Raw genomic sequence first — 24,372 nt, forward strand, 5'->3', positions numbered from 1 at the left:
ACGATACCATAAAGAACGTTAACCAATATTTGTTGAAATGGAATATTGGATGAAAGGGGGGGAATAGATTGCCCCTTTAATATTCCTTTGAAAGTGACAGGGCCTTTTCACATAACACGAAGAACAATTATGTGTGATTGTTAAATGGGCCCCTGGGGAAGATAAAAGCAAAGACATCAGATTCCAGAATTGAAACCAATGTCTGGAGCGAGTTGGAACTGAACAAATATTGAACATTCTGGTTCTGATCAAATAAAGAATGTTGAGTCACATCGAGGCAGGCAAAAGAAAATATATTCTGAACTTCAGTCGGTTGGAAGGAAAATCTGTCGGGTTCAGTTCCAAGCTGGGAGAACCGACGCTGAAAACAACATGGAGGCTGATTGGAAAGAAAGTTTAATGAGGAAGGAGAACCACAAACACAAAGACAGAAGTGCAATTCTACTTCAGCTGAACAACCAGCTGAGAGAGGAAGGATTCTTGTATGGTTGTGCGTTTTTTTTTGAAGTTTGGGATTTGTGCAATATGGGCTTTGTGTTTCTAAAGAGGGTGTTGGGTAATTCCCATGGATGGCTTGTGTCCTGTGCTGGATTTTGGGTGAGGGGCTGCTTGCTATAATCCTATTACTCGGCTTTTGTTAGCTGTCAAACTTTGCTGCAAGGAGTTTCGAAACATCCTGCCGTGAATGGGCTTATTTGCTTTGCTTATGAATGGAGCCATCTAAGATAACTGGCTTCCTCTTTCAATAACCTCGTTACCTCCTTCAGTGCCGGCATCTGCTGTGGGCTATGAAGAAAGATTGGGGTGGTGGGGGCTGCTTTCTGCCTCTTAAGAAACATGTTTCTCCATTTCTCCTTTGGGGAAATATAATATTCTGCCTCTTTTTGATATTTCCCAACATATTTCATTCTTCTAGGAGGGGGTGATTCATGGAAACACCGGTAAAAAAATGAGGGGAAGATTCCTTACTTGGTCATTTCAAGGAGGGATTCATGGATGATAGCAGGAGTGAAATGCTCCCGGTTTAGACCGGATCGCCTGATCCGGTAGCGATGGCGGTGGGTGGTTTGGAGAACCAATGAACTAAAGAAGCTTCTTGGATGAGAACTGAAATGTCTTCAAGGAAAAACAAACTCTACTTGCCTTTTGAAGAAACAGCTTTGGGATAGTCATGGAGATGCAATCCTAAATTGCATTAACAGAGGGATACAATCAAGATCAAGGGAGGTACTAACACCACTCTATAAAGCCTTAGTAAGGCCACACCTAGAGTACTGCATCCAGTTTTGATCACCACACTATAAAAGAGATGTTGAGACTCTAGAAAAAGTGCAGAGAAGAGCAACCAGGATGATTAGGGAACTGGAGGCTAAAACATACAATGAACAGTTGCAGGAACTGGGCCTGGCTAGTCTAGTGAAGAGAAGGACCAGGGGAGACAGGAGAGCATCTTCCAATATTTGAGGGGCTGCCACAGAGAGGAGGAAGGGGTCAAGCTATTCTCCAAAGCACCCAAAGGCCAGACAAGGAATAATGGATGGAAACGGAACAAGGAGAGATTCAGCCTAGAAATAAGGAGAAATTTCCTGACAGTGAGAGCAAACAACCCATGGAACAGAAGTTGCCTTCAGAAGTTGTGGGAGCTTCATCACTGGAGGTTTTCAAGAAGAAACTGGACAACCATTTGTCCAAAATGATTTAGGGTCAGGGGTGAAATCCAGCAGGTTCTGACAGGTTCTGGAGAGTTGACCGTGTGGTCCTCATCTCCTGTCTAGCTATTCCATGCTGTTCTTCTTTGTGCTTTACGGCAGGGATCTCCAAGAGTTCCTCAGACAGCCATGTTGGTTGGGGAATTCTGGCAGTGGTGAAATCCAAATTTTTTTTACTACCGGTTCCATGGGCATGGCTTGGTGGGCATGGCAGGGGAAGGATACTGCAAAATCCCCATTCCTTCCCCACTCTGGGGCCAGCCAGAGGTGGTATTTGCCAGTTCTCCGAACTACTCAAAAAACCCTCCTGGATTTCACCCCTGAATTCTGGGAGACGAAGTCCACAAGTCTTAAAATTGTCCAGGTTGGAGACCCGTGCTTTATGCTTCTCCTATTTCAGGATTGAGTTATTCTTCAACCTCTACTCCAACTTCAGTCATTTTAGAAACACTTGGTGGGAAAACAACTCCTTCATTTCGCCTCAGGGTCTTTGCTTACTCTCTTCCATTATGCCTCTCCTCACCTGAGACAGGCCCTCAAAAGCCAAGAGATTAATGGAGATACTGATTTATATCACCCTCTCCAGCTACGAGGGGCGCTGACTTTAGCAAGCCAGATAAGGAAAAGAGAGGCCCTAAGGAGTTTTTACTCTAAATTAAGACTGGGTGGAATTATGCAAACACGTAGTAAGGAGGAGAGATGGAGAGAGATATTGGGATTTACAGCAAGTCAAAACTGAGTGTAAACAAACAATACTTCTCTCTAGCTGTTTGTTTTTTTTTAATTAATTCCTCGGTGGATCCGTTTGGGTGAAAATAAATATCCCAGGGATTTTCTCTACCCAGGCACTTACTATACATTTCAGAATCGGTACGAGTGGGAGGGATTTGCTGGAATCCTGCATCCCGGTTTTGGTCCCCCCCCCCCACATTACAAAAAAATGATGTTGAGACTTTGGAAAAAGTGCAGAGAAGAGCAACTAAGGATGATTAAAGGCCCGAAGGCTAAAATATATGAAGAACGATTTGGGTTTGGCTAATCCCATAATTAAATATTTTTAGATATTTTTAATTATAAATTGATTTTAGTTGGGGTGTTTTAAATTTTATATTGGGCCAAAACTTGTTTAATTCTTTTAAAATTAATCTTAAATGTTGCATGTGATGTTTTTATTCTTGGCTGTTCACCGCCCTGAGTCCAGTAGGAGAAGGGCGATATAAAAATCTAATAAAATAAAATAAATAAATAAATCTAGAGAAAAGAAGGAGTAGGGGAGACATGATAGCGGTATTCCAGTATTTGAGGGGCTGCCACAAAGAGGAGGGGATCAACTTATTCCCCAAAGCACCTGAGGGCAGGACAAGAAGCAATGGATGGAAACTAATCAAGAGGAGAAGCAACCTGGAACTAAGGAGAAACTTCCTAACAGTGAAGACAATTAACCAGTGGAACAGCTTGCCACCAGAAGTTGTGGGTGCTCCATCACTGGAGGTTTTCAAGAAGAAACTGGACAACCATTTGTCCAAAATGATTTAGGGTCAGGGGTGAAATCCAGCAGGTTCTGACAGGTTCTGGAGAACCGGTAGCAGAAATTTTGAGTAGTTCGAAGAACCGGCAAATACCACCTTTGGCTTGTAGGAAGAAATATCCTTCTGGGTTCTGCTCCAAGCAGGGAAAAAGACACTGGAAACATGGAGACTGCTTGGAAAGATGGTTTAATGGTGGACAAGATCACATGGCTTGAGTTCCTGAACAGAAAAGGGGCGAGATACAGCGAGTCTTTATGCTCTCTCTGGCTTTGAACATCCTGGGGCCCAGAAAGAGTATCCTGATTGGTTGTCAGATTCCCAGGGGGTGGGGGTCTTAGCTAGCCTTGCTGGCTGATGTAATCTTCCCAGGTGCCCTGTGATGAGTTTCTGTCCTATAGAGGGGTCCCATTGTCTTGCAGATGAGGTCCATTGACAAAGATTGAGTTTCTGCCTCTGGCCCATTAACAAAAGGGTGGAGGCAGGAAGGTGGGAGCTGCTTTGTCTTTAAAAGAGCCTTGGTAGTACAATGGTCTAAAGCACCCTGTTATTAAGAACAGCTGCCTGCAATTTCTGCAGGTTCGAATCTCGCCAAGGCTCAAGGTTGACTCAGCCTTCCATCCTTTCTAAGGTAGGTGAAATGAGGACCCAGATTGTGGGGGCAATAAGCTGACTTTGTATAAATATACAAAAGTATGAAGGCTATTGCTTAGCGCATTGTAAGCCGCCCTGAGTCTCCGGAGAAGGGCGGCATATAAATCAAATTAAAAAAATTAAAAAAAAAATTAAAAAAAATTTTTTTAAAAAAAACAGGCTTCTCCATTTCTCATCCAGGGACACATAATATTCTGCCTTTTTTAATATTTCCCAAAATATTTCATTCTTCTAGGAAAGGGGTGGGTGCTAACTTCCTACAAGCTGGCCCCAGAGTGGAGTGGGAATGGAGATTTTGCAATATCCTTCCCCCAGGAGTGGGGAGGGAATGGGGATTTTGCAGTATCCTTCCCCTGGAGTGGGGTGGGAATGGAGATTTTGCAGTATCCTTCCCCCAGGAGTGGGGAGGAAATGGGGATTTTGCGGTATCCTTCCCCTGCCACGCCCACCAAGCCACGCCCACAGAACCAGTAGTAAAAAAAAAATTGCATTCCAAATTCCAGGGTCTCTTGCTTAAGCAGGGAGTTGGCTTAGAAGACCTCCAAGTTCCCTTCCAGCAATATTCTGATTAAACTGAGATAGAAGGAAGAAGGGTAGGAGATGTTGATTCGACCAGAACGAGTTGAGAAACTGCACATTGCATTCCCCCACCTCCGTCTGTCATCAAAGCCTCTTAAGTAACTCTTTGGAAGGAGCCGCCACAGGATGGCAAGCTCAAGTGACATGCTTTGCACGTCCATAATTCTCTCCAATACCTGTCTTTCAACCCTGACTCCAGCCGAGGAAACAGAAAGAAAAACAGCACCTTGAGGGGGGCCTCTTTGCTGAAAGATTGGGCTCCATAGCCCCCACCCCCCCAACCCTCCCAGTGAAATCTGGGATCTTGCATTCATTTGCATGCACTCCGGAGATAAAACCTGCCTGGGTTTTCTCACACTTTCTCTACCCCTCACATACGCACTGACCTACATTTGCTCACGTTTAAAAATAGAGCCCACGTTCCTTTGGAGCAGTCTTCAAGGTAGTTGGCACTTCTGCTTCTGCCAGAACGTGTAGGAAGTTAGCCCCCCTCCCCTCTCCTGGAAGAATGAAATATTCTAGGAAATATTAAAAAGGCAGAATATTATATCTCCCTGGATGAGAAATGGAGAAAAATGGGGGTTTTTTTAGGCAGGAAGCAGACTCACTCTTAGTAGCCTCCACCATCCTCAATGGCCCACAGCAGATGTCAGCACTTAAGAGAGAAAGAGATAGCTAGGTCTATTCATAAGCAAAAGCCCTCACTCAAGATCCAACAAAGGATAGGATTAGCCCTCTTACCCATCTAGCAACAGAACTCACCACATGGCACCTGGGGAGATTGCATCACCCAGCAAGGCTCAACCAAGCCTGGGACTCAAAAGACAACCTACAAAGTTACCCCTGCATGGCCCTATAGGAGTCTGACAACCAATCAGAATACAAGCTCAAATTCAAAGTCCAACAGAGGGTATAAATATCTCTCTCTCTCTCTCTCTCTCTCTCTCTCTCTCTCTCTCTCTCTCTCTCTCTCTCTCTCTCTCTCTCTCTCTCTCTCTCTCTCTCTCTCTCCCCCCCATGTGCTTTTTTTGCCCAGGACCTCAAACCCATGTGGTCCTGTCCACCATTAAACCATCTTTTCAAGCAGTCTCCATGTTTCCAGTGTCTTTCTCCCCGTGTGGAATTGAACCCAGATAGACATTTCTTCCAACAAACAGAAAAGAGAATAGGAGATGGGAGGGGAGGAAAGGGGAGGGGAGGAGAGGAGAGGAGAGGACAGAGAGGAGAAGAGAGGAGAGAGAAGAGAAGGGAAGGGAAGGGAAGGGAAGGGAAGGGAAGGGAAGGGAAGAGAAGAGAAGAGAAGAGAAGAGAAGAGAAGAGAAGAGAAGAGAAGAGAAGAGAAGAGAAAAGAAGAGAAGAGAAGAGAAGAGAAGAGATGGAGTGAGAAGAGAAGAGAAGAGAAGAGAAGAGAAGAGAAGAGAAGAGAAGAGAAGAGAAGAGAAGAGAAGAGGATTCTTTATTGGCCAAGTGTGATTGGACACACAAGGAATTCATCCTTGTGCAATGCCTTATTCTTCCCATTTTTTAAAAAACACAAGACTGCTTTTTCAACTCAAGACGGAAGAACCAGGAAGGTGAAATTGACAGGGAAGGCCTGCCAATGACACAAGAGTACAGAAGATCGTTTTATAGCCGAGAAAGATTACGCCTGCATTCCTTAACCTGCTTGTAAGCTTGATAAAATATGCCCATTTAATTCAACAGGACTTGTGCTCGAGAGAGGGAGGGAGGGAGGGAGAGAGAGAGACAGAGAGAGAGAGAGGGAGGGAGGGAGGGAGGGAAGGAGGGAGGGAGAGAGAGAGAGATAGAGAGAGAGAAAAGAACAGTGAAAAGAAGCTGAAAGACACGAGGGGAATAAATCAAGCATGCCACCCAAGCCAGCGAGCAGAAATTGGTGAGGTTATATTACTGAACGAGCTTGGGTCAGCAACTCCTGCTTTTAAATAGAAGGGTAAAATTGGCTGCCGGTGATTCAAATATCAGAAAAGGAAACAGCTCAAGAACCCAGCTTGAATATGGCCAAGATCTGAGCCACGCCACAAAGATACAACAAAATGCAGTAAAATACACAATACCAAATTCTCTCTCAACCCCCAGCAAAACACTTGGCGAGCCCTTTGCATAAATATTAATTTCTTAATCCGCAGTCTCAATCAAGTCCTTGTTCAGCGACGTGATTTATTTCGGATCCCGGTCAAAGGAAGAGCAGGGCGACTTTACAAAAGGCCAGCTTGGGAAGGGGGGGGGGCAATACTCGCTGGCTTAATTAAGTGATGGATTTGAAGCACCTCGGGGACCCTGGAACATTAAGCAGCTTGCAGGGCGCATAGCTCCAAGCATAACCTTTGCCGCTAGAATTGCTTGGGGAGAAGTCTGGAAAAGTTCAGTGGCAAAGTTAATGATGCTTATTGCCATTGGGGATGTTTTCCCATCAGTGCTTCCCTGCGCAATTGAGCCGTTCAAATCTCACCAGGCTCAAGGTTGACTCAGCCTTCTGTCCTTCCAAGGTTGATAAAATGAGGACCCAGATTGTTGGGGGCAAGAGGCTGACTCTGTAAACCGCTTAGACAGGGCTGTGAAGCCCTGTGAAGCGGTATATAAGTCTATTGCTGTTCCTTCCTTCCTTTCCTCCTTTCTCCCTTCCTTCCTCCCTCCCACCTTTCCTTCCTCCTTTCCTTCCTTCCTTCCTTCCTCCCTCCCTCCCTCCCTCCCTTCCTTCCTTCCTTCCTTCCTTTCATGGTGGTGCAGTGGTTAGGATGCAGCATTGCAGGCTAACTCTGCCCACAGTCGGGAGTTTGATCCTGACCGGCTCAAGGTTGACTTGAGTATATAAAATATATACTTTGCTCATCACATTTTTCTGATGTTATACCTGATAAAAAACAGTTCAGGTTTAAAATCTTTAAGAGCCTTGGTAGTACAGTGGTCTAAAGCACCCTGTTATTAACACAGCTGCCTGCAATTACTGCAGGTTCAAATCTCGCCAAGGCTCAAGGTTGACTCAGCCTTCCATCCTTTCTAAGGTGGGTAAATTGAGGACCCAGTTTGTGGGGGCAATAAGCTGACTTTGTATAAATATACAAAAGTATGAAGGCTATTCCTTAACGCATTGTAAGCCGCCCTGAGTCTCCGGAGAAGGGCGGCATATAAATCAAATTTTTAAAAAAAATCTACCTGTTTTCCTATCATCTTTTCTAGCCACTTATGTATTTTTGCCCCCCACTTTTTTTTTTTTTTTTTTTTGCTTTAAGACAAGTCCACCACATATGATAATAGGTGCCAGTTTTTTTGGTTACATTTCCAACATTTGCTAGACAATAGATCAAAAAGAATAGGGAGACAGTTCTAAGTCCTATTCTTTTTGATCTATTGTTAACTTACTACATGGTATCCTAAAAACAGGGTAATTTTTAACTTCCAGTTTTCTTCTGACAGTTCCAAGTGAAAAGGAGGGGACAACTACATGAAGATTTCCAGACAGAAACTCTTGTTTTATTACAAAGCTGATGTACAGTGGATGAACCTTCTCTGCTGCCTTGTTCCGTATCTGTTTTTGTCAAGAGCTGCATCTCCAGAAATATCATCATTTTAACTACCGTATTTTTCAGACTATAAGACGCACCTAGATTTACAGGAGGAAAACAGGGGGAGAAAAATAGTTTTTGGCCTTCGTGCGTCCCATTTTCGCCCTCACCAGGCCCCAGAAGCACTCTGCAGTGCTCTGCCTGTCCTGTTTTTGCCAAAAATGGGCCTGTTTTCACCTGTTTTTGGCCTGCAGAGTGTTTCTGGGGGCTGGGGAGGGTGAAAATGTGACGCGGGGAGGGTTCAGGAGCCTAAAAATGGGCCTGTTTTGGGTGAAAACGGCCCCATTTTTGGCAAAATTGGAACATGTGGAGCACTGCGGAGTGCTTCTGGGGGCCGGGGAGGGTGAAAACGTGATGCACAAAGGGCTCAGGAGCAGTGGTGAAATCCAAATTTTTTTACTACCGGTTCTGTGGGCGTGGCTTGGTGGGCGTGGCTTGGTTAGGTGGGCATGGCTTGGTGGGCGTGGCAGGGGAAGGATACTGCAAAATCTCCATTCCCACCCCACTTCAGGAGAAGGATACTGCAAAATCCCCATTCCCACCCAACTCCAGGAGAAGGGTACTGCAAAATCTCCATTCCCACCCCACTTCAGGGGAAGGATAACGGCAAAATCTCCATTCCCACCCCACTCCTGGGGAAGGATAACTACAAAATCTCCATTCCCACCCCACTCCTGGGGGAAGGGTACTGTAAAATCTCCATTCCCACCCCACTCCTGGGGGAAGGGTACTGCAAAATCTCCATTCCCACCCCACTCCTGGGGAAGGATACTGCAAAATCTCCATTCCCACCCCACTCTGGGACCATTCAGAGGTGGTATTTGCCAGTTCTCCGAACTGCTTAAAATTTCCGCTACCAGTTCTCCAGAACCTGTCAGAACCTGCTGGATTTCACCCCTGCTTGGGAGGCCAAAAACGGGCCCATATTTGGTCTATAAGATGCACCGAACTTTTCACCCAATTTTGGGGGAGAGGGAGTACCTCTTATACTCTGAAAAATACGATAATTTGATCTTGGCTCTTTGAAACATTCAATCCCCCTAGATTTTTGCTCCAGTTGGAAAAGAAATGAGAGAGGGAAAATAATTTTATCTATACAAATTCAAGGGTTTTTTTCCCTTCTCCTATCTAGCCAAGACCTTCAAAGTTCTCGAAGTAAAAATTGATGGCAAATTAAAAATGAAATTGTTCTCTCTACTTTTCCACCAAGGAAGAACCTATTTCAATAACGGTGAATGATGAATTGCAAGGTTGGCTCGCCGCGTCAGAAGTAAATGGATATCATATTTTTTAAAATGGTTATACATTACATAAGTTGGATATTTTTCATAATCTATGAAGATGACTGGGTCTACGCATCATCCAGTTTTACCGTCATGGTTTCCTTTAAAGAATTCTGGAATGTACGGTTAGATACAGAATAACAGAGTTGGGAGGGACCTTGGAGGTCTTCTAGTCCAACCCCCTGCTTAGGCAGGAAACCCTACACCACTTCAGACAAATGGTTATCCAACATCTTCTTCAAAACTTCCAGTGTTGGAGCATTCACAAGTTCTGGAGGCAAGCAGTTCCACTGATGAATTGTTCTCACTGTCAGGAAATTTCTCCTTAGAGAGAGGTTGTTTCTCTCCTTGATTAGTTTCCATCCGTTGCTTCTTGTCCTGCCTTCAAGCGCATTGGAGAATAAGTGGACCCCTTCTTCTTTGTGGCAGGCCGAACAATAAGAATTTCTTCTTAGCTCACCTTTCAGAATTACCATTTTCTAGGATTCCCTAGAGCAGGGGTCTGCAACCTTAAACCCTCAAAGAGCCATTTGGACCCGTTTTCCCACAGAAAAGAAAACACCGGGAGCCACAAAACCCTTCTTGTGCCTGACTATTTCTTGAGCGGCCACAAAACTAGCCTATGTAGTTGAATTAAACATTCTGTTTTCTTCTGAAACGTTTCTTTTCTTGGATTTATCCATGGTTGGTTAAAAAGCTCAATAAATTGCGTGCCAGCGGGTGTCACACATTGGCGGTTGTGACGCATATTTTGAGTGACCAGGAGCTGCAGCAGAGGGGTGAAAGAGCCACATGCGGCTCCAGAGCTCCAGGTTGCTGACCCCTGCCCTAGAGTTATACACACCATCTACAAAATCCATGTTTAAGTCCACCGTGCTAAACTGACCACAGTTCGAATATACGGAAATCAGAGAGTTTCAAAATCCTAGTTGGAAATGGTGACACTTCCGACAGCAACAACACTGTTGTTGCTATGCTTTGATAATGGCCACTGTGATGTCACAAATACGTAACCTCATCTTTTGTAAACGCAACATTCCTCAGAAGAAAATGGAGAATTTTGGTCTCCGTTTAAAGCACCTCTTCCAGTAGTGAGATCCACAACCGATGAGAGAACTGAGCCAGCAGAATGGAGTTTCTTCAGTCTGTAAGTGTGTTTGTGTGTTTGTGTGTTTGCTTACAACGAGGTCAAGTTTCTAAGGCTGCATAAAAGTTGCAGAAGGGGCTTCCTTGCCATTCTAGGAAATCTATTCACATATCAGCTACGTGTGTAAAGTTGGAACAGTCTTTTAATGAGGGGAGACTTGGTTTCGGAAACTGGAAACCAGGTTTAAAAAGGCCTTTGCTTAGATAGATTAAAATGGTGCAGAATGTATTTATTATGAGGGGGGGGGAAACAAATAAGAAAAAAATGCAATTGCTTAAAATGAAAATGTATAGTAGTACAGTGGACTAAAGCACTGTTATTAACATCTGCTGCCTGCAATTACTGCAAGTTCAAATCTCACCAGGCGCAAGGTTGACTCAGCCTTCCATCCTTTCTAAGGTAGGTTAAATGAGGACCCAGTTTGTGGGGGCAATAAGCTGACTTTGTAAAATATACAAAAGGATGAAGGCTATTGCTTAACGCATTGTAAGCCACCCTGATTTTTCGGAGAAGGGCGGCATATAAATTAAAGCAAAAAAAAAATAAAAATAAAAATCAATTGCTATCAAACATGGTCAACAAGCAAAAATTGTCTGCGATAGGAAAGAAAGAAAAACAGAACCAGAAGCGTTAACATTTGTGGCCTAGTAAGATTTTTGGACATTCAGAGTCTGCATGCTTTGAAAATGGTTCGGGACATATCTTTGACTCTTCAAGTATTGTCGAATTGGTCTCCAGGGAAGAACTTATTTCTCCATTCCCTATTTTTCTGTTGCTTTGCAACAAAGCAAGTTACAAAATAATATCCCAAAGCACCTGAAGGCAGGACAAGAAGCAATGGATGGAAACTAATCGAGGAGAGAAACAACCTAGAACTAAGGAGGAATTTCATGACAATGAGAACAATTAACCAGTGGAATGGTTTTCCTTCAGAAGTTGTGGTTGCTCCATCACTGGAGGTTTTCAAGAAGAGATTGGACAACCACTTGTCTGGAATGATATAGGGGTTGGACTAGAAGACCTCTAAAGTCCCTTCCTACTCAGTTATTCTGTCATTCTGTTATACTGTTATCCTCCCTCCCTTCCATCCTTCCTGTCCCTTCTTTCTTTCTTCCTATCCCTTCCTTCCCCTTCCATCCTTCCTTCCTTCCAATCCCTTCCTTCTCCTTCCTTCCTTCTCCTTCCTTCCTTCCTTCTTTTCCTTCTTCCCTTCCTTCTTCCCTCTATCCTTCCATCCCTCCAGGTTTTTCTTCCTTCTTCCCTCCATCCATCCATCCCTCCGTCCTTCCATCCCTCCTCCTTCTTTCTTTCTTTCTTTCTTTCTTTCTTTCTTTCTTTCTTTCCTTCCTTCCTTTCTTCCTTCCTTCTTCTTTCCTTCCCTTCTTTCTTCCCTCTATACTTCCATCCTTCTTTCTTTTTTCCTCCCATCCTCCCATCCCTTCCGTCTTCCTCCCTCCCTCCCTCCCTCCCTCCCTCCCTCCCTCCCTTCCTTCTCCAACACTGGAGGTTTTTAAGAAGAGATTGGAAAGCTATTTGTCTGAAATGGTCTAGGATCTCCTACTTAAGCGGGGGGTTGGACTAGAAGACCTCCAAGGTCCCTTCCAACTCAGTTACTCTGTTAAAGCCTCGATGCTTTGTTTGAGGACAATGTAGATTTTGTGCTGCTTAGTTGTACTGAAATTGAGATGTTTATGTAAAGGAAATAGGATGACATTCTGCAAAAAAATAACAGGCACCGATTTGATTTCTGATTTATTTCTTTTTAATGCTAGAGTAATTTTGGCTTGTGGCTCAGCAGGATGCCCTGCTGGTGAATGTATTCGATGAAACGGCATGTCCTGCTAGGCAGGAGAAGAACACCGTGAGCTGAATTGTGATAAATAGGGAGTGTGTCTTTGTCTGTTCTTGCCAGATGCTCCTGATGTGGCTGTTGAAGCAGCTACAGTCCTGCAATGAAGCCCGTGGGAAATGTTCAATCAGAATAGACCTGCAAGGGATCTTGGAGGTCTTCTATTCCAGCCCCCTGTTCAATCAGGAGATCCAAATCATTTCAGACAAATGACTGTCCAATATCTTCTTAAAAACCTCCAATGATGGAGGACCCACAGCTTCTGGAGGCAAGTCGTTCCACTGGTGAATTGTCCTCACTGTTAGGAATTCTTCTCAATTCCAGGTTGCTTCTCTCTTTGATTTGTTTCCATCCGTTGCTTCATGTCTTGCCTTCTAGTGCTTTGGAAAATAAGTTGACCCCCTCTTCTTTGGGGCAGCCTCTCAAATACTGGGACTCTTCTATCAAGTCAACCCTAGTCCTTCTTTTAACTAGACTAGCTATGCCCAGTTTATACTGAGACTGGATATTGTGAATTATGTGGGTCTGATGCATAAATGCATGGTTGACACAACATATGCAACTATATGGGCCAAAGAAGCTGTTATTGATGATGGTGACATCCATTCAGTTGTGTCCAACTCTTAATGCTTCTACGGGAGAAGGTATCTCCACATCTTCTGATCTTGTACTACTTCTTAGAGTTGTTCTTGGAGGAGGAGGAGGAGGAGGAGGAGGAGGAGGAGAAAGAAGAAGAAGAAGAAGAAGAAGAAGAAGAAGAAGAAGAAGAAGAAGAAGAAGAAGAAGAAGAAGAAGAAGAAGAAGAAGAGGAGGAGGAGGAGGAGGAGGAGGAGGAGGAGGAGGAGGAGGAGGAGGAGGAGGAGGAGGAGGAGGAGGAGGAGAGGAGGAGGAGAAGAAGAAGAGGAGGAGGAGGAGGAGGTGGTTATCCATTCCGTGTCTGACTCTTAGTGATTCTATGGGCCATGTCTCTCCACATCTTCCTAACTTGCACTGTTTCTTTGAGATCCTCTATGCTCCAGCCGATGTCAGCTCCGTTTTCAGCTGCGACGGCCTCCTGCAACCCTCTGCCAGCAGAAGCGGAGCTCAGGAGGGCCGCATGGAGCTCTGTTTCCGGCTGCGACAGCCTCCTGCAACCCTCTCCAGTGGAAACGGAGCTCAGGAGGGCCACCTTCCTGAGTTCCGTTTTCGCTGGCAGAGGCACTGCAGGCTGGTTCGTCTCTGTTTGCAGTGCAGCCCCATGGGCCACATCTAAGCACCCCGTGGGCCGGATCCCTGATTTAAAGCAAAACTCCACAGAATATACAACAGAACAAGTGACAGGTTGCAAGGATCTCTCTATTTCAGGACACTTCCTGAAACACTTGGTTGCAGGAACTGGGTATGTCTAGTCTGATAAAAAGAAGGACTAAGGGAGACACGATGGCAGTGTTCCAATATCTCAGGGGCTGCCCCAAAGAAGAGGGAGTCAAGCAGGGGTGAAATCCAGCAGGTTCTGACAGGTTCTGGAGAACCGGTAGCGGAAATTTTGAGTAGTTCAGAGAACCGGCAAATACCACCTCTGGCTGGCCCCAGAATGGGGCGAGAATGGAGATTTTGCAATATCCTTTCCCCCAGGAGTGGGGAGGGAATGGAGATTTTGCAGTATCCTTCCCCTGTCATGCCAACCAAGCCACGCCCACCAAACCACACCAGGCCCACCAGGCCACAGAACTGGTAGTAAAAAAATTTGGATTTCACCACCAGAGTCAAGCTATTCTCCAAAGCACCTGAGGGCAGGACAAGAAGCAACGGGTGGAAACGAATCAAGGAGAGAAGCAACCTGGAACTAAGGAGAAATTTCCTGACAGTGAGAACAATTAATCAGTGGAATGGCTTGTCTCCAGAAGTTGTGAATTCTCCATCACTGGAAGTTTTTAAGAAGAGATTAGATGACCATTTGTCTGAAGTGGTATAGGGTTTCCTGCCTAAACTGGGGGTTGGACTAGAAGACCTCCAAGGTCCCTTCCAACTCTGTTACTCTATTCTTCTATTCTATATACTGTTCTTTCCTGCTCTGCCTCTTCATCAACCGGCATCATAAATATGTAAAATTCCTTTAAAAAGCCCCACAACAGCTGTGCATATTGTCCATGATGGGATCAAACGTGGCCTTGAAAAAAAGCGAACTTTTAAGAAAAACAATCGTCACATTTAAAATCAAAACCATTCAGGAGCAACCTGGATTATTTCCGCCGAGCCGAAGCTGTCGGTTCTAGCGCATACAAAATTAATAATAAGAATAATAAAAACGGGCCACCGAGTTCAAACATAAGGAAGGAGCCTATTATAGCAATTGAGAAAGAGAGGACATTAATTCATGCCTTAACGAAGGCTGTAAACGGGGCGGGGATATATTTAGCATCCTCATGTAATGCTTTCATCTGCTTCACAAAAGCTTCAGTTTTAATCTGTCTAGTGCAGCCGCATCGAACAGTGGAGACGGTTCAAACAATGTCAAGACAGCGGCCAACCATATATGTGTAAAAAGCGGTGGCCCGCCATCTTGAATAAAAGAAGAATGGAATAGAAGGAAGTCTTTTATCCTAACCCTAACCCTAACCCTAACTGGAACTCTAACTCTAACTAATTCTAACTCTAACTCTAACAACTCTAACCCTAACCCTAACCCTAACCGGAACTCTAATTCTAACTAATTCTAACTCTAACAACTCTAACTCTAACTCTAACCCTAACCCTAATCCTAACCCGAACCCTAATCCTAACCCGAACCCTAATCCTAACCCTAACCGGAACTCTAACTCTAACTAATTCTAACTCTAACTCTAACAACTCTAACTCTAACAACTCTAACAACCCTAACCCTAACCCTAACCCTAACCCTAACCCTAACACTAACACTAACACTAACACTAACACTAACACTAACAAACACTAACACTAACACTAACACTAACACTAACACTAACACTAACACTAACACTATACCAATGATGGCTAACAGTCAATTTAGCCATCTCTGCCAACTCCATCAACTTCCCTTTGTAGCCCTTCGTCCAGGGTGGGAATCGAAAAGTCCTTCCATTATTATGTGTACAGTAGTTTTGCTGCTACGGTCAACATATAAAAGATCAGAGTTCCAATTTTTTCCCCTAAGTCTTTTTTCCCTTAAACCCCGAAAGAAAAGTTTCTGGTTTCATTTTTATCTTCATTTCAAGAATTTTTCTGTATTAAAATATGAATCTTACTCCAAAACTGGAGCTCTTTGTTTTTCCACGGTGTAGTATTTCAACTATTATTTTTAAAAAGGTAAAGGTTCCCCTCGCACATGTGTGCTAGTCGTTCCCGACTCTAGGGGGCGGTGCTCATGTCCGTTTTAAAGCCGAAGAGCCAGTGTTGTCCGAAGACGTCTCCATGGTCATGTGGCCGGCATGACTCAACGCCAAAGGCGCACGGAACATTGTTCCCTTCCCACCAAAGGTGGTTCCTATTTTCCTACTTGCGTTTTTTACGTGGTTTCGAACTGCTAGGTTGGCAGAAGCTGGGACAAGTAACGGGAGCTCACCCCGTTATGCGGCACTCGGGATTCGAACCGCCGAACTGCCGACCTTTCGATCGACAAGCTCAGCGTCTTAGCCACTGAGCCATCGCGTCCCTTTTTTATTATTTATTATTTTTAGAAGTAGGATAAATGAGAAATCATGAATCCTGGTGAAAGTTTAAGCCGGTATTATTTATTTGGAAGGCCCGAACATTATTTACCTCATGAATGGTAGGAACATTTCTACAATGACACCTGAATTCTGAAAAAAGGGAAGGGGGGGGAAATCCTCTCCAAAAAAAAATGGTCATTTTGCCAATGAATTTTGAAGCTGGACATTTTTGAAAGGAGCAAAAATGAAGTGAAGAGATGGCAGGTTGACTTTGGAGCCTGATAGTTGGTTGAGTAATGTTCCTAAATGTTCTGTTCCAGATAATTCCCAGGCTGTTGTTTTAGAGACGGTATAATCCGGCTGGCAATCGTGATGATTTTAAAATGATAGATATTGTCTTTATTCATAGTATTAAATCTGTTACATAATTGTGTACTTGGAGTAACAAAGAAAGCATTGAGGATAAAATACAAGCAATAGCTGTCCTTCTGCCTTTTAATGTGACAAAAACCAGAAAATGAGAAAGTTGGCTGTGGGGGTGCATCTATAGGCCTCTTTCTCTGAGGGGGCCTTTGGCGCTATAGGCATGGAGGTCTTCTACTCCAACCCCCTGCTGAAGCAACAGGCCCTATAGACCATTGTGGACAAATGGCTGTCCGGTTTCTTCTTGAAAACCTCCAGGGATGTTCTCTGAGCTTGCCTGTTTTCTTATAGACGTTTCATTAACCAGACTAGGTAACATCATCAGTGCTGGAAGGGGGAGAGGTTTGGGAGGAGGAGGAGAAGGAGCAGGAGGAAGAGGAGGACCATGGGGTGGTCACTGAGCTTGCATGTTTTCTTCCAGATGTTTCATTACCCAAACTAGATAACCTTATCACCACTAGCACTGATGATGTTATCTAATTGGGTACTGAAACGTCCTCTTCCTCCTCCTTCTCCTCCTCCCTTCTAGTACTGATGACGTTACCAAGCTGGGTAATGAAATGTCTGCAAGAAAACAACCAAGCTCAGAGAGCACCAACGACCCCACATTACTCCTCCTCCTCCTCTCTTTAACTCCCCCTCTCTTCCAGCACTGATGATGTTACCTGCTTGGACAATGAAATGTCTAGTGAGAAACCCACCAAGATCAGAGACCACCAAGGACCCCTCATTTCAACCCTGAGCTACAAATATTCTCCTTTATTGGCCTCTTTCTCTGTGCTATAGAACAGTTATTTCTTCATTGACACTGTGAATTCTGATGGATTTACCCCTTCTTGCTAATTACTGGTCCTTCAAGCTAAAAGGATGTTTCGTTGGTTCACACACGTTCAACGATTTCTTGAAGAAGTATCTTCTTCAACCTTCTTCTGAGAACAACCCAAAAACAAAGATTCATAAATACTGACCTCCGTTTCAGGATATGAATCTTAACTCACCAAACTCTTGATTTTAAACCTAAAACATACCAGAGGTAGTTGCCCCTGCCTCTGGCATCTACAGTAGTGGCCAAAATTGTGGAAACCTTTTTGGGAAAAGTGTATTTTTGAGGTTTGATGGTTAATAACACCACTTGTTTTTGGAATTTCAAGATAACCCTATTCCCCTGCTAGAATGGCCTGGGAATAGCCCAAACCTTAACCCAATTGAAAATCTATGGAGCCGACTAAAGAAAATGGTTAGTCAGAAGTGACCCAGCAATAAAACCCAGTTCATAGAAGCCATCATTCCATCTTGGTTTCACATTAGAACAGCTGCAGAACTCAAAGACTTGGTTCGCTCCATGGGAAGACATTGTAAGGCCGTCATTCATGCTAAAGGTTACCCAACTAAGGATTAACCCGACATGGGGATAATTTTTGTATATTTCATTTTTTCTATGGTGATCATTTTTGTATGTCTTGTTTTTTCTACGGGTTTCACTTTGCTTCTTTATAATGTAACTGCTATTCTAATAGCAAATCCTTCATAAACATTATTGCATTGCGTTCTTAATTAAATGATCTTTTTTTTTTTAATTTGATTTATATGCCGCCCTTCTCCGAAGACTCAGGGCGGCTTACAATGTGCTCAGCAATAGCCTTCATCCTTTTGTATATTTATACAAAGTCAGCTTATTGCCCCCACAACTGGGTCCTCAATTTACCTACCTTAGAAAGGATGGAAGGCTGAGTCAACCTTGAGCCTTGGCGAGATTCGAACCCTGCAGTAATTGCAGGCATCTGGTCTTAATAACCAGCTTAATAACCAGGTGCCTTAAACCTCTGTACTACCAAGGCTCTTCCCATTGATATATCATTTTATGGTACTACTCCCAAACTACTACCCGTGTTTCCCCGAAAATAAGACCCTCTCTTAAATTTTTTTGAACCCCAAAATAAGTGCTTGGATTTATTTTCGGGGAGGTCTTATTATTTTGGGGCGCATGGAGCAAGACGGGGCTCCTCTTGCTGTCTTACCTGATTTCCAGCTCTGCATTTAAATATTTTGGGGGAGGGCTTATTTTCGGTGAAGGCTTATTTTAGCGCATAAGCGCATAAACCCGATTGGGCTTATTATCAGAGGAGGTCTTATTTTCGGGGAAACAGGGTATTAGCTAGTTTTAGAAAATACACTTTTCCCAAAAGGTTCCCACAATTTGGGCCACTGCTCCTTCCTTCCTTATAAAATGTCTCCAGATTTCATCGCAGAAACTTATTATTCCAGCTATCCTGGAATAAATTGATTTTATTTTGTGCATTTTTGGTGGGGCGGGGGAAAGCTTCTAAGAGCAAAGTTCCCGTTTTGACTTTTGCTAAATGTCAGTTGAGCAATGAGATCATTGTTAATGCTGAATTAGCTAGGGCTTGACCCGTGAAATAAATAGGCCTGTTCTTTAGAAGAGTCTGAACATCTTTCTTTTTTTTAAGTTTTATATTTTTATTTCTCATAAAATATATATAAATGTACACTCTCTTAAACTGTTCTTATCGCACATATTATCTTGTGGTTTCCATATTGGTTCATTCTTCATCCTAAAACTTTTAAAATACATTCGGAGTTGCTCTTCTACCATTACATATCTCCCTTCTTCCACAACAACCTTTCCTCTCCTTCTTCCCTCTTACCCTTCTCTCCCTTCTTCTATTCTTTTCAACTTTTTTCATTCCTCCTCTCCTTCCCCTCCTCTCCTTCCCCTTCCTTTCCCCCAATCTTCCTCTCTTCCTCTCTTTCTAACCCTCTCTCCTACTCTTATTTCCCCTCCCTTTCTTCCTCTCCCTTTCCCTTTCGTCTCTCTCTCTCTCTTTTCCTTCCTTCTCCTCTCTCCTTCCTACCTGTCCCTCTACTCCTCTTTCCTTTCCCTCTCCATTGTTGTGTCCATTTTCAATTCAATATTTTATCAAGATGGTATTCGGGCAGCCCCAATCTTTTATTTACCCACAGTTTCCTATCAATTTCTTTTCTATTTTGCTGGTTGCACATATATCATCCTTAACGTACAAATTTATATAGTACCTCTTTTTTCATTTTCCCCCTCCTTCCCCCTTTTTCCATTTACTCAGGTGTCATCTGATCCCCTTTTGTGAACTTGTAACAAGCCAAGTCAAGGGGGAAGCCAGATCCGCTTAACAACCATGTGACTCACTTAACAACCGTTGCAAGAAAGGTCGTAAAATGGGGCCAACTTAACTGTTGTTTCACTTGGCCACAGAAATATTGGGTTCAATTGTGGCCATAAGTCGAGGACTACCTGTATATAACTCAGAACATCTTTGGGGATTTTATTATAAACTAGGATGGGAATACAGCTCAAAAATTGAACAGATTAAAGACTGTATAATAAAATAGACACAGAATCTAAAAGAGGATCATTGATGGAGGAAAATGGAAATATCAATTGGAGATAAATATTAAATGCCCTGTAAATATCACACTTGGACAAATGTTTTTGATGATGATGATGATAATTTGGCAATTGGCATGTTGCTTCTGTGTTGATGGCCCAAAGGGCAAGAATTTATTTTCTAAAAATGGTTGCAGAAGCAATAATACACTTGGATCATTCTTGTGTATGATGGTGAGAATGTAATAAAGCTCAACAATTCTGGGAGTTGATGTATTATAGAATGAAATAATCTTACAGAAAGTTTACCATGTTGGCCTTGTGTGTGATAGCAGCTGTTAGGATTCCTTCTTCTTACTGGAAATCACAGCAGTACATCAATATTAAAAAAAAAATTAGCTTGGTATTTGAAAATAACCATTATATAGAATTTCATTCCATTTGGATATAACTGATAAATTATATTTCTCTACCTGGACTCATGCGGGATGCAAACTTTGGGTTAATGTGAAAGATTTAATATATTAATTCATACCTAATGTTTTATATACCATTAGGTATAAATTAATATATTAAAACTTTCACCCAAACATTATATGCAGAGTAGAACATTTTTAGAACAGCTACGAGCATCTCTGATGTGGTGGCTCAGTGGCTAAGACACTGAGCTTGTCGATCGAAAAGTCGGCAGTTCAGCGGTTCGAATCCCTAGTGCCGCGTAATGGGGTGAGTTCCTGTTACTCGTCCCAGCTTCTGCCAACCTAGCAGTTTGAAAGCAGGTAAAAAATGCAAGTAGAAGATAGGGACCACCTTTGGTGGGAAGGGAACAGCGTTCTGTGCGCCTTTGGCATTGAGTCATGCCGGCCACAGGACCACGGAGACGACTTCGGACAGCGCTGGCTCTTCAGCTTTGAAATGGAGATGAGCACTGCCCCCTAGAGTCGGGAACAACTAGCACATATGTGCAAGGGGAACTTTTACAAGCTCTTGTTAATTGTTTACTCTGTTTTATAATTCTTATAATCCTAGGTGTGTTTCTTAATTCTTTACTATTGACTTCATTTTAATAACAGTTTTAATGACTTTTGTTAGGAAATGGCTATTGTCTAACTAGTTGGTCAGGCAATATATAAACTATCAATACATGTTTGTCAAAAGGTATTATATTGCTTTAAGACTGTATTGCATCATCCTGTATCCTGATTGGCTAAGCTCTGTAGCCAATGTACTTAAGGGGAAGCCTGAATCATGGCTTGTGAGCACTACACCATTTTATCTGTTACTCTCTCTACCTGTTCTCTCTGTATGATCACTGTTTGATCATTGCTACTTGTTGCTTTCTACTATTTATTGAATGTTTTAATACTGAACTCGTTCCTGTATGAAACTCAAGAACTGTTTTATTGTGTAATGACAACTGGTAAGAAGACTTTGTACTTGGAATATCCGTGAATTGATATTTCAACTATCGCTTTATCTGTGTATGACTTGGATTGTTATTGGACTTTTTTTTACTTTTTTCTAAAAAGTAAAAGGCTACCACAACTCAGTGTGTCAGTATATTAACTGTGGTTATTCACTCTCAGCCGCTTTCATGTGCATACTCAAGGGGTACTCTGCTCAATAACCCATAACATCGGTTATGAGCCAAGAATATCCTTAACAACTTTCCTAGGTAGGGTTAAGTCTAATGTGACTCACGGAGTTTGCCACATTTTTTTAAACATCTTGTTTAACGTCTTCTAATATCTTTCTCTTTTCTTTTTGTTTCCCTTATCTTTTTCCCCCCTGCCTGATTTGCTTTTCTGGTTGCGCTTTTAAATAGCTCTTAAATAAATTACAAAAGATATGGACCTAAGGTCATTACGACAATAAAAACCCTGCATCTGATTCCAGAGCATGTGCTCAAAAGATTATTAAGTTTAGTTGGAAGCCATATTATAAGCACAGTGACTTTGGAACTGCCCACAGTTTTGATGATAATAGCAATTTGTTTGATGTGGTCCATTAATCTTAGCAACTTAAGTGGGAAGCCATACGTTGGATTTCATCCCAATGGATGGTTACTCCAAATCTTATTAATTATAACAGCCAAGTGTTTTTTCATCTAAAGTTCTTGGAACAGAATTGCAGACAAATCTATCTTTGGCCATTTGGTTGGGAATTTTAAGAGTTAGTCTTAAAATATCTATACGATCTGTTGGGAAAGGGCCTCCTTGATCAAATTGTTGGATAGCAGCTGTCAGAAGTCCCTTTGGTGACTTTGACCGTCTCGCTTTCTTTAAAATGTGGCTTACAATTTTGACAATATTGATAAGGCCGGAGCTCCTAATAAGTTACACAACTGGAGCCTCTAAGCTTTTTCTCCAAGATTTGAAGCTCGGTGAGAAAAATTCGGAAGGCTTGCTGCATGTAGAAATGGTCTTCGTTGGTACTTTTTTTTTTTGGACGTTTTTAGAAAACTCTGCATGCATATTTGTGGAACGTAATGTTGCTTTATGCTGGGTTGTGCTTTTTCGTGTTCGCTGCACAATTGATTTCATTGGTGTTAAGTTATGGCTGTGAAAGTTGGACCATAAGGAAGGCTGAGAAGGCCAAAGAATGGAGGCCTTTGAACTCTGGTGCTGGAGAAGACTCCTGAGAGTCCCTTGGATTGCAAGGCCATCCAACCGGTCAGTCCTAGAGGAGATCAACCTTGACTGACTGCTCTTTAGAAGGCCAGATCCTGAAGAGGAAACTCAAATACTTTGGCCACCTAATGAGAAGGAAGGACTCCCTGGAGAAGAGCCTAATGCTGGGAACGATGGTGGGCAAAAGGAGAAGAAGAGGATGGCAGAGAACGAGGAGGCTGGATGGAGTCACTGAAGCTGTCGGCATGAGCTTAAATGGACTCTAGAGGATGGTAGAGGACAGGGAGGCCTGGAGGAACATTATCCATGGGATTGTGATAGGTCGGACACGACTTCGCAACTAACAACAACAACAACAACAACAAAGTTTGGATCTGTATGAATACATGAGTAAGATTATGTGAACAATCCTCCTTTCTTTAGGTTAGATCAGGGGTGTAAAACTCATGGGGCCAGCCCCAAAACAGCAAAGGACCAGTCCGCGGTGTCTCTGCTAGCAAAAACTGATCTCAGGGGGCTCTACACGGCCTCCCTGAGTTCTGTTTTTGCTGGCAGAGGGTGCAGGAGGCCATCCAGGCTGAAAACGGGGCACAGGGGAGCCACGCATGCTCCCCCCCGAGCTCCGTTTTCACTGGCAGAAGGCTATCAAAACAAACTAAATCCAAAACCGAAGGAGAAATGTTTCCCCTTTTGCATTTGAGCATGCAAGAAAGGACAGGAAAGGAGAAAGGGAAAGACAATGAAAAAGAAGGGAAGGTGGGAAGAGAGCAAGGAAGAAGAAAGGAGAATGAAGAGGGAAGGAAAAAGAAGAAAAGGAAGGAAGGAAGGAAGGAAGGAAGGAAAGAAGGAAAGAAGGAAAGAAGAAGGAAAGAGATTATAATGAGAGTGAAGGAAGGTATCAGAGAAGTCCTGCCTTAGAACTTGGCCACCACAGGTGCCCCAGAAACAAGTCCCATATCACGCCCACCGTGCCATGGCCAGCCACACCCACCATGGCCACACCCCCAGCCACACCCCCAGCCAACCAAGGTCAAACACTACCCTATTGTGGCCCTCAATGAAATCAAGTTTGACACCTCTGGCTTAGATGATGGTTAATTTTTATATTTTTCCATATAATTGTTTGACGATTAGCTCTATAAGAGTACTGCTTTCAAGAAACCCCCAACCCAAATCCTCCATGCCTTTTCCTGCTTGTTCGTTATCTCATCAACATTGGTTTGGCTCAAATTGTCACTGCGTTTTTGTATTTACCAGATGAGCTCATATTTTGGACATTTTCCGTAGCTTGCCAAGTTTCTTATCAGTAAGCTAACTGAGCATGTCCACATTCCTTCACTTCCTCCTATCTTTCTTTGTTGTCCTGCCAAGAGGGGTGGCCAGCAGGAACGTTGCCAAAATGTAACTAATTTAGATAGTGAGATGTTTTTATTTTCTTTATAACAAATAAATGAGTTTTTCTTAGAAAAATATATCTTCGGTTTTATTTTCTTGCAAAAGTATACACAAGGAAAATGCCACGATTCACCTCTAACTCAGGCAATTTACCCCAGGAAGGTAACGGGGCTGATTGCCACCCTGACACAAATAACCAAAAAAGCAGATTTAGAAATTCAGAACATCTATCCAACCATTTTTGGCCAGTGGGATGGAGAAGTTTGCCATCAGCAAAATACGGACTCCATCACATTCCTTCCTTCTAATTTCATCTCTGCAAAATGCCAGTGCATCTTGGTTCATCTAAACTACAAGCCACTCATGTTTTATTCATGGGGGAGAATTGGTAGGTGCGGTAGATGGGATTAAAATTTAACTCTCGGGGGCTCTGTGCCAATGCATGCATTAAAGATTTTTGCTGCAGTTTCTCTTCCAAGACCACAATTGTTAACTAGCAAGAGGCCTGGGCAACAACCAGACTTATTGTGCATCAGATGCCCTTCAACTTCAACAATAAGG

General features: G+C 43.1%; 1 protein-coding gene across 1 annotated transcript in view; it reads left to right on the plus strand.

Annotated features, from left to right (window-relative positions):
- The first annotated feature begins 10,338 nt into the window (after nucleotides 1-10,338).
- Nucleotides 10,339-24,372, plus strand: part of LMNTD1 (lamin tail domain containing 1) — an 82,773-nt gene continuing 68,739 nt past the window's right edge. Inside the window, exon 1 of the mRNA XM_060694921.2 lies at nucleotides 10,339-10,482. Within this exon, the coding sequence (XP_060550904.1) occupies nucleotides 10,465-10,482 (18 nt within the window). The 5' untranslated portion in view covers nucleotides 10,339-10,464. The remainder of the gene's footprint in view (nucleotides 10,483-24,372) is intronic.

This window comes from Pantherophis guttatus, chromosome 7 (genome assembly GCF_059756535.1).
Source record: "Pantherophis guttatus breed Tessera chromosome 7, ASM5975653v1, whole genome shotgun sequence".
NCBI classification, from domain to species: Eukaryota; Metazoa; Chordata; class Lepidosauria; order Squamata; family Colubridae; genus Pantherophis; species Pantherophis guttatus.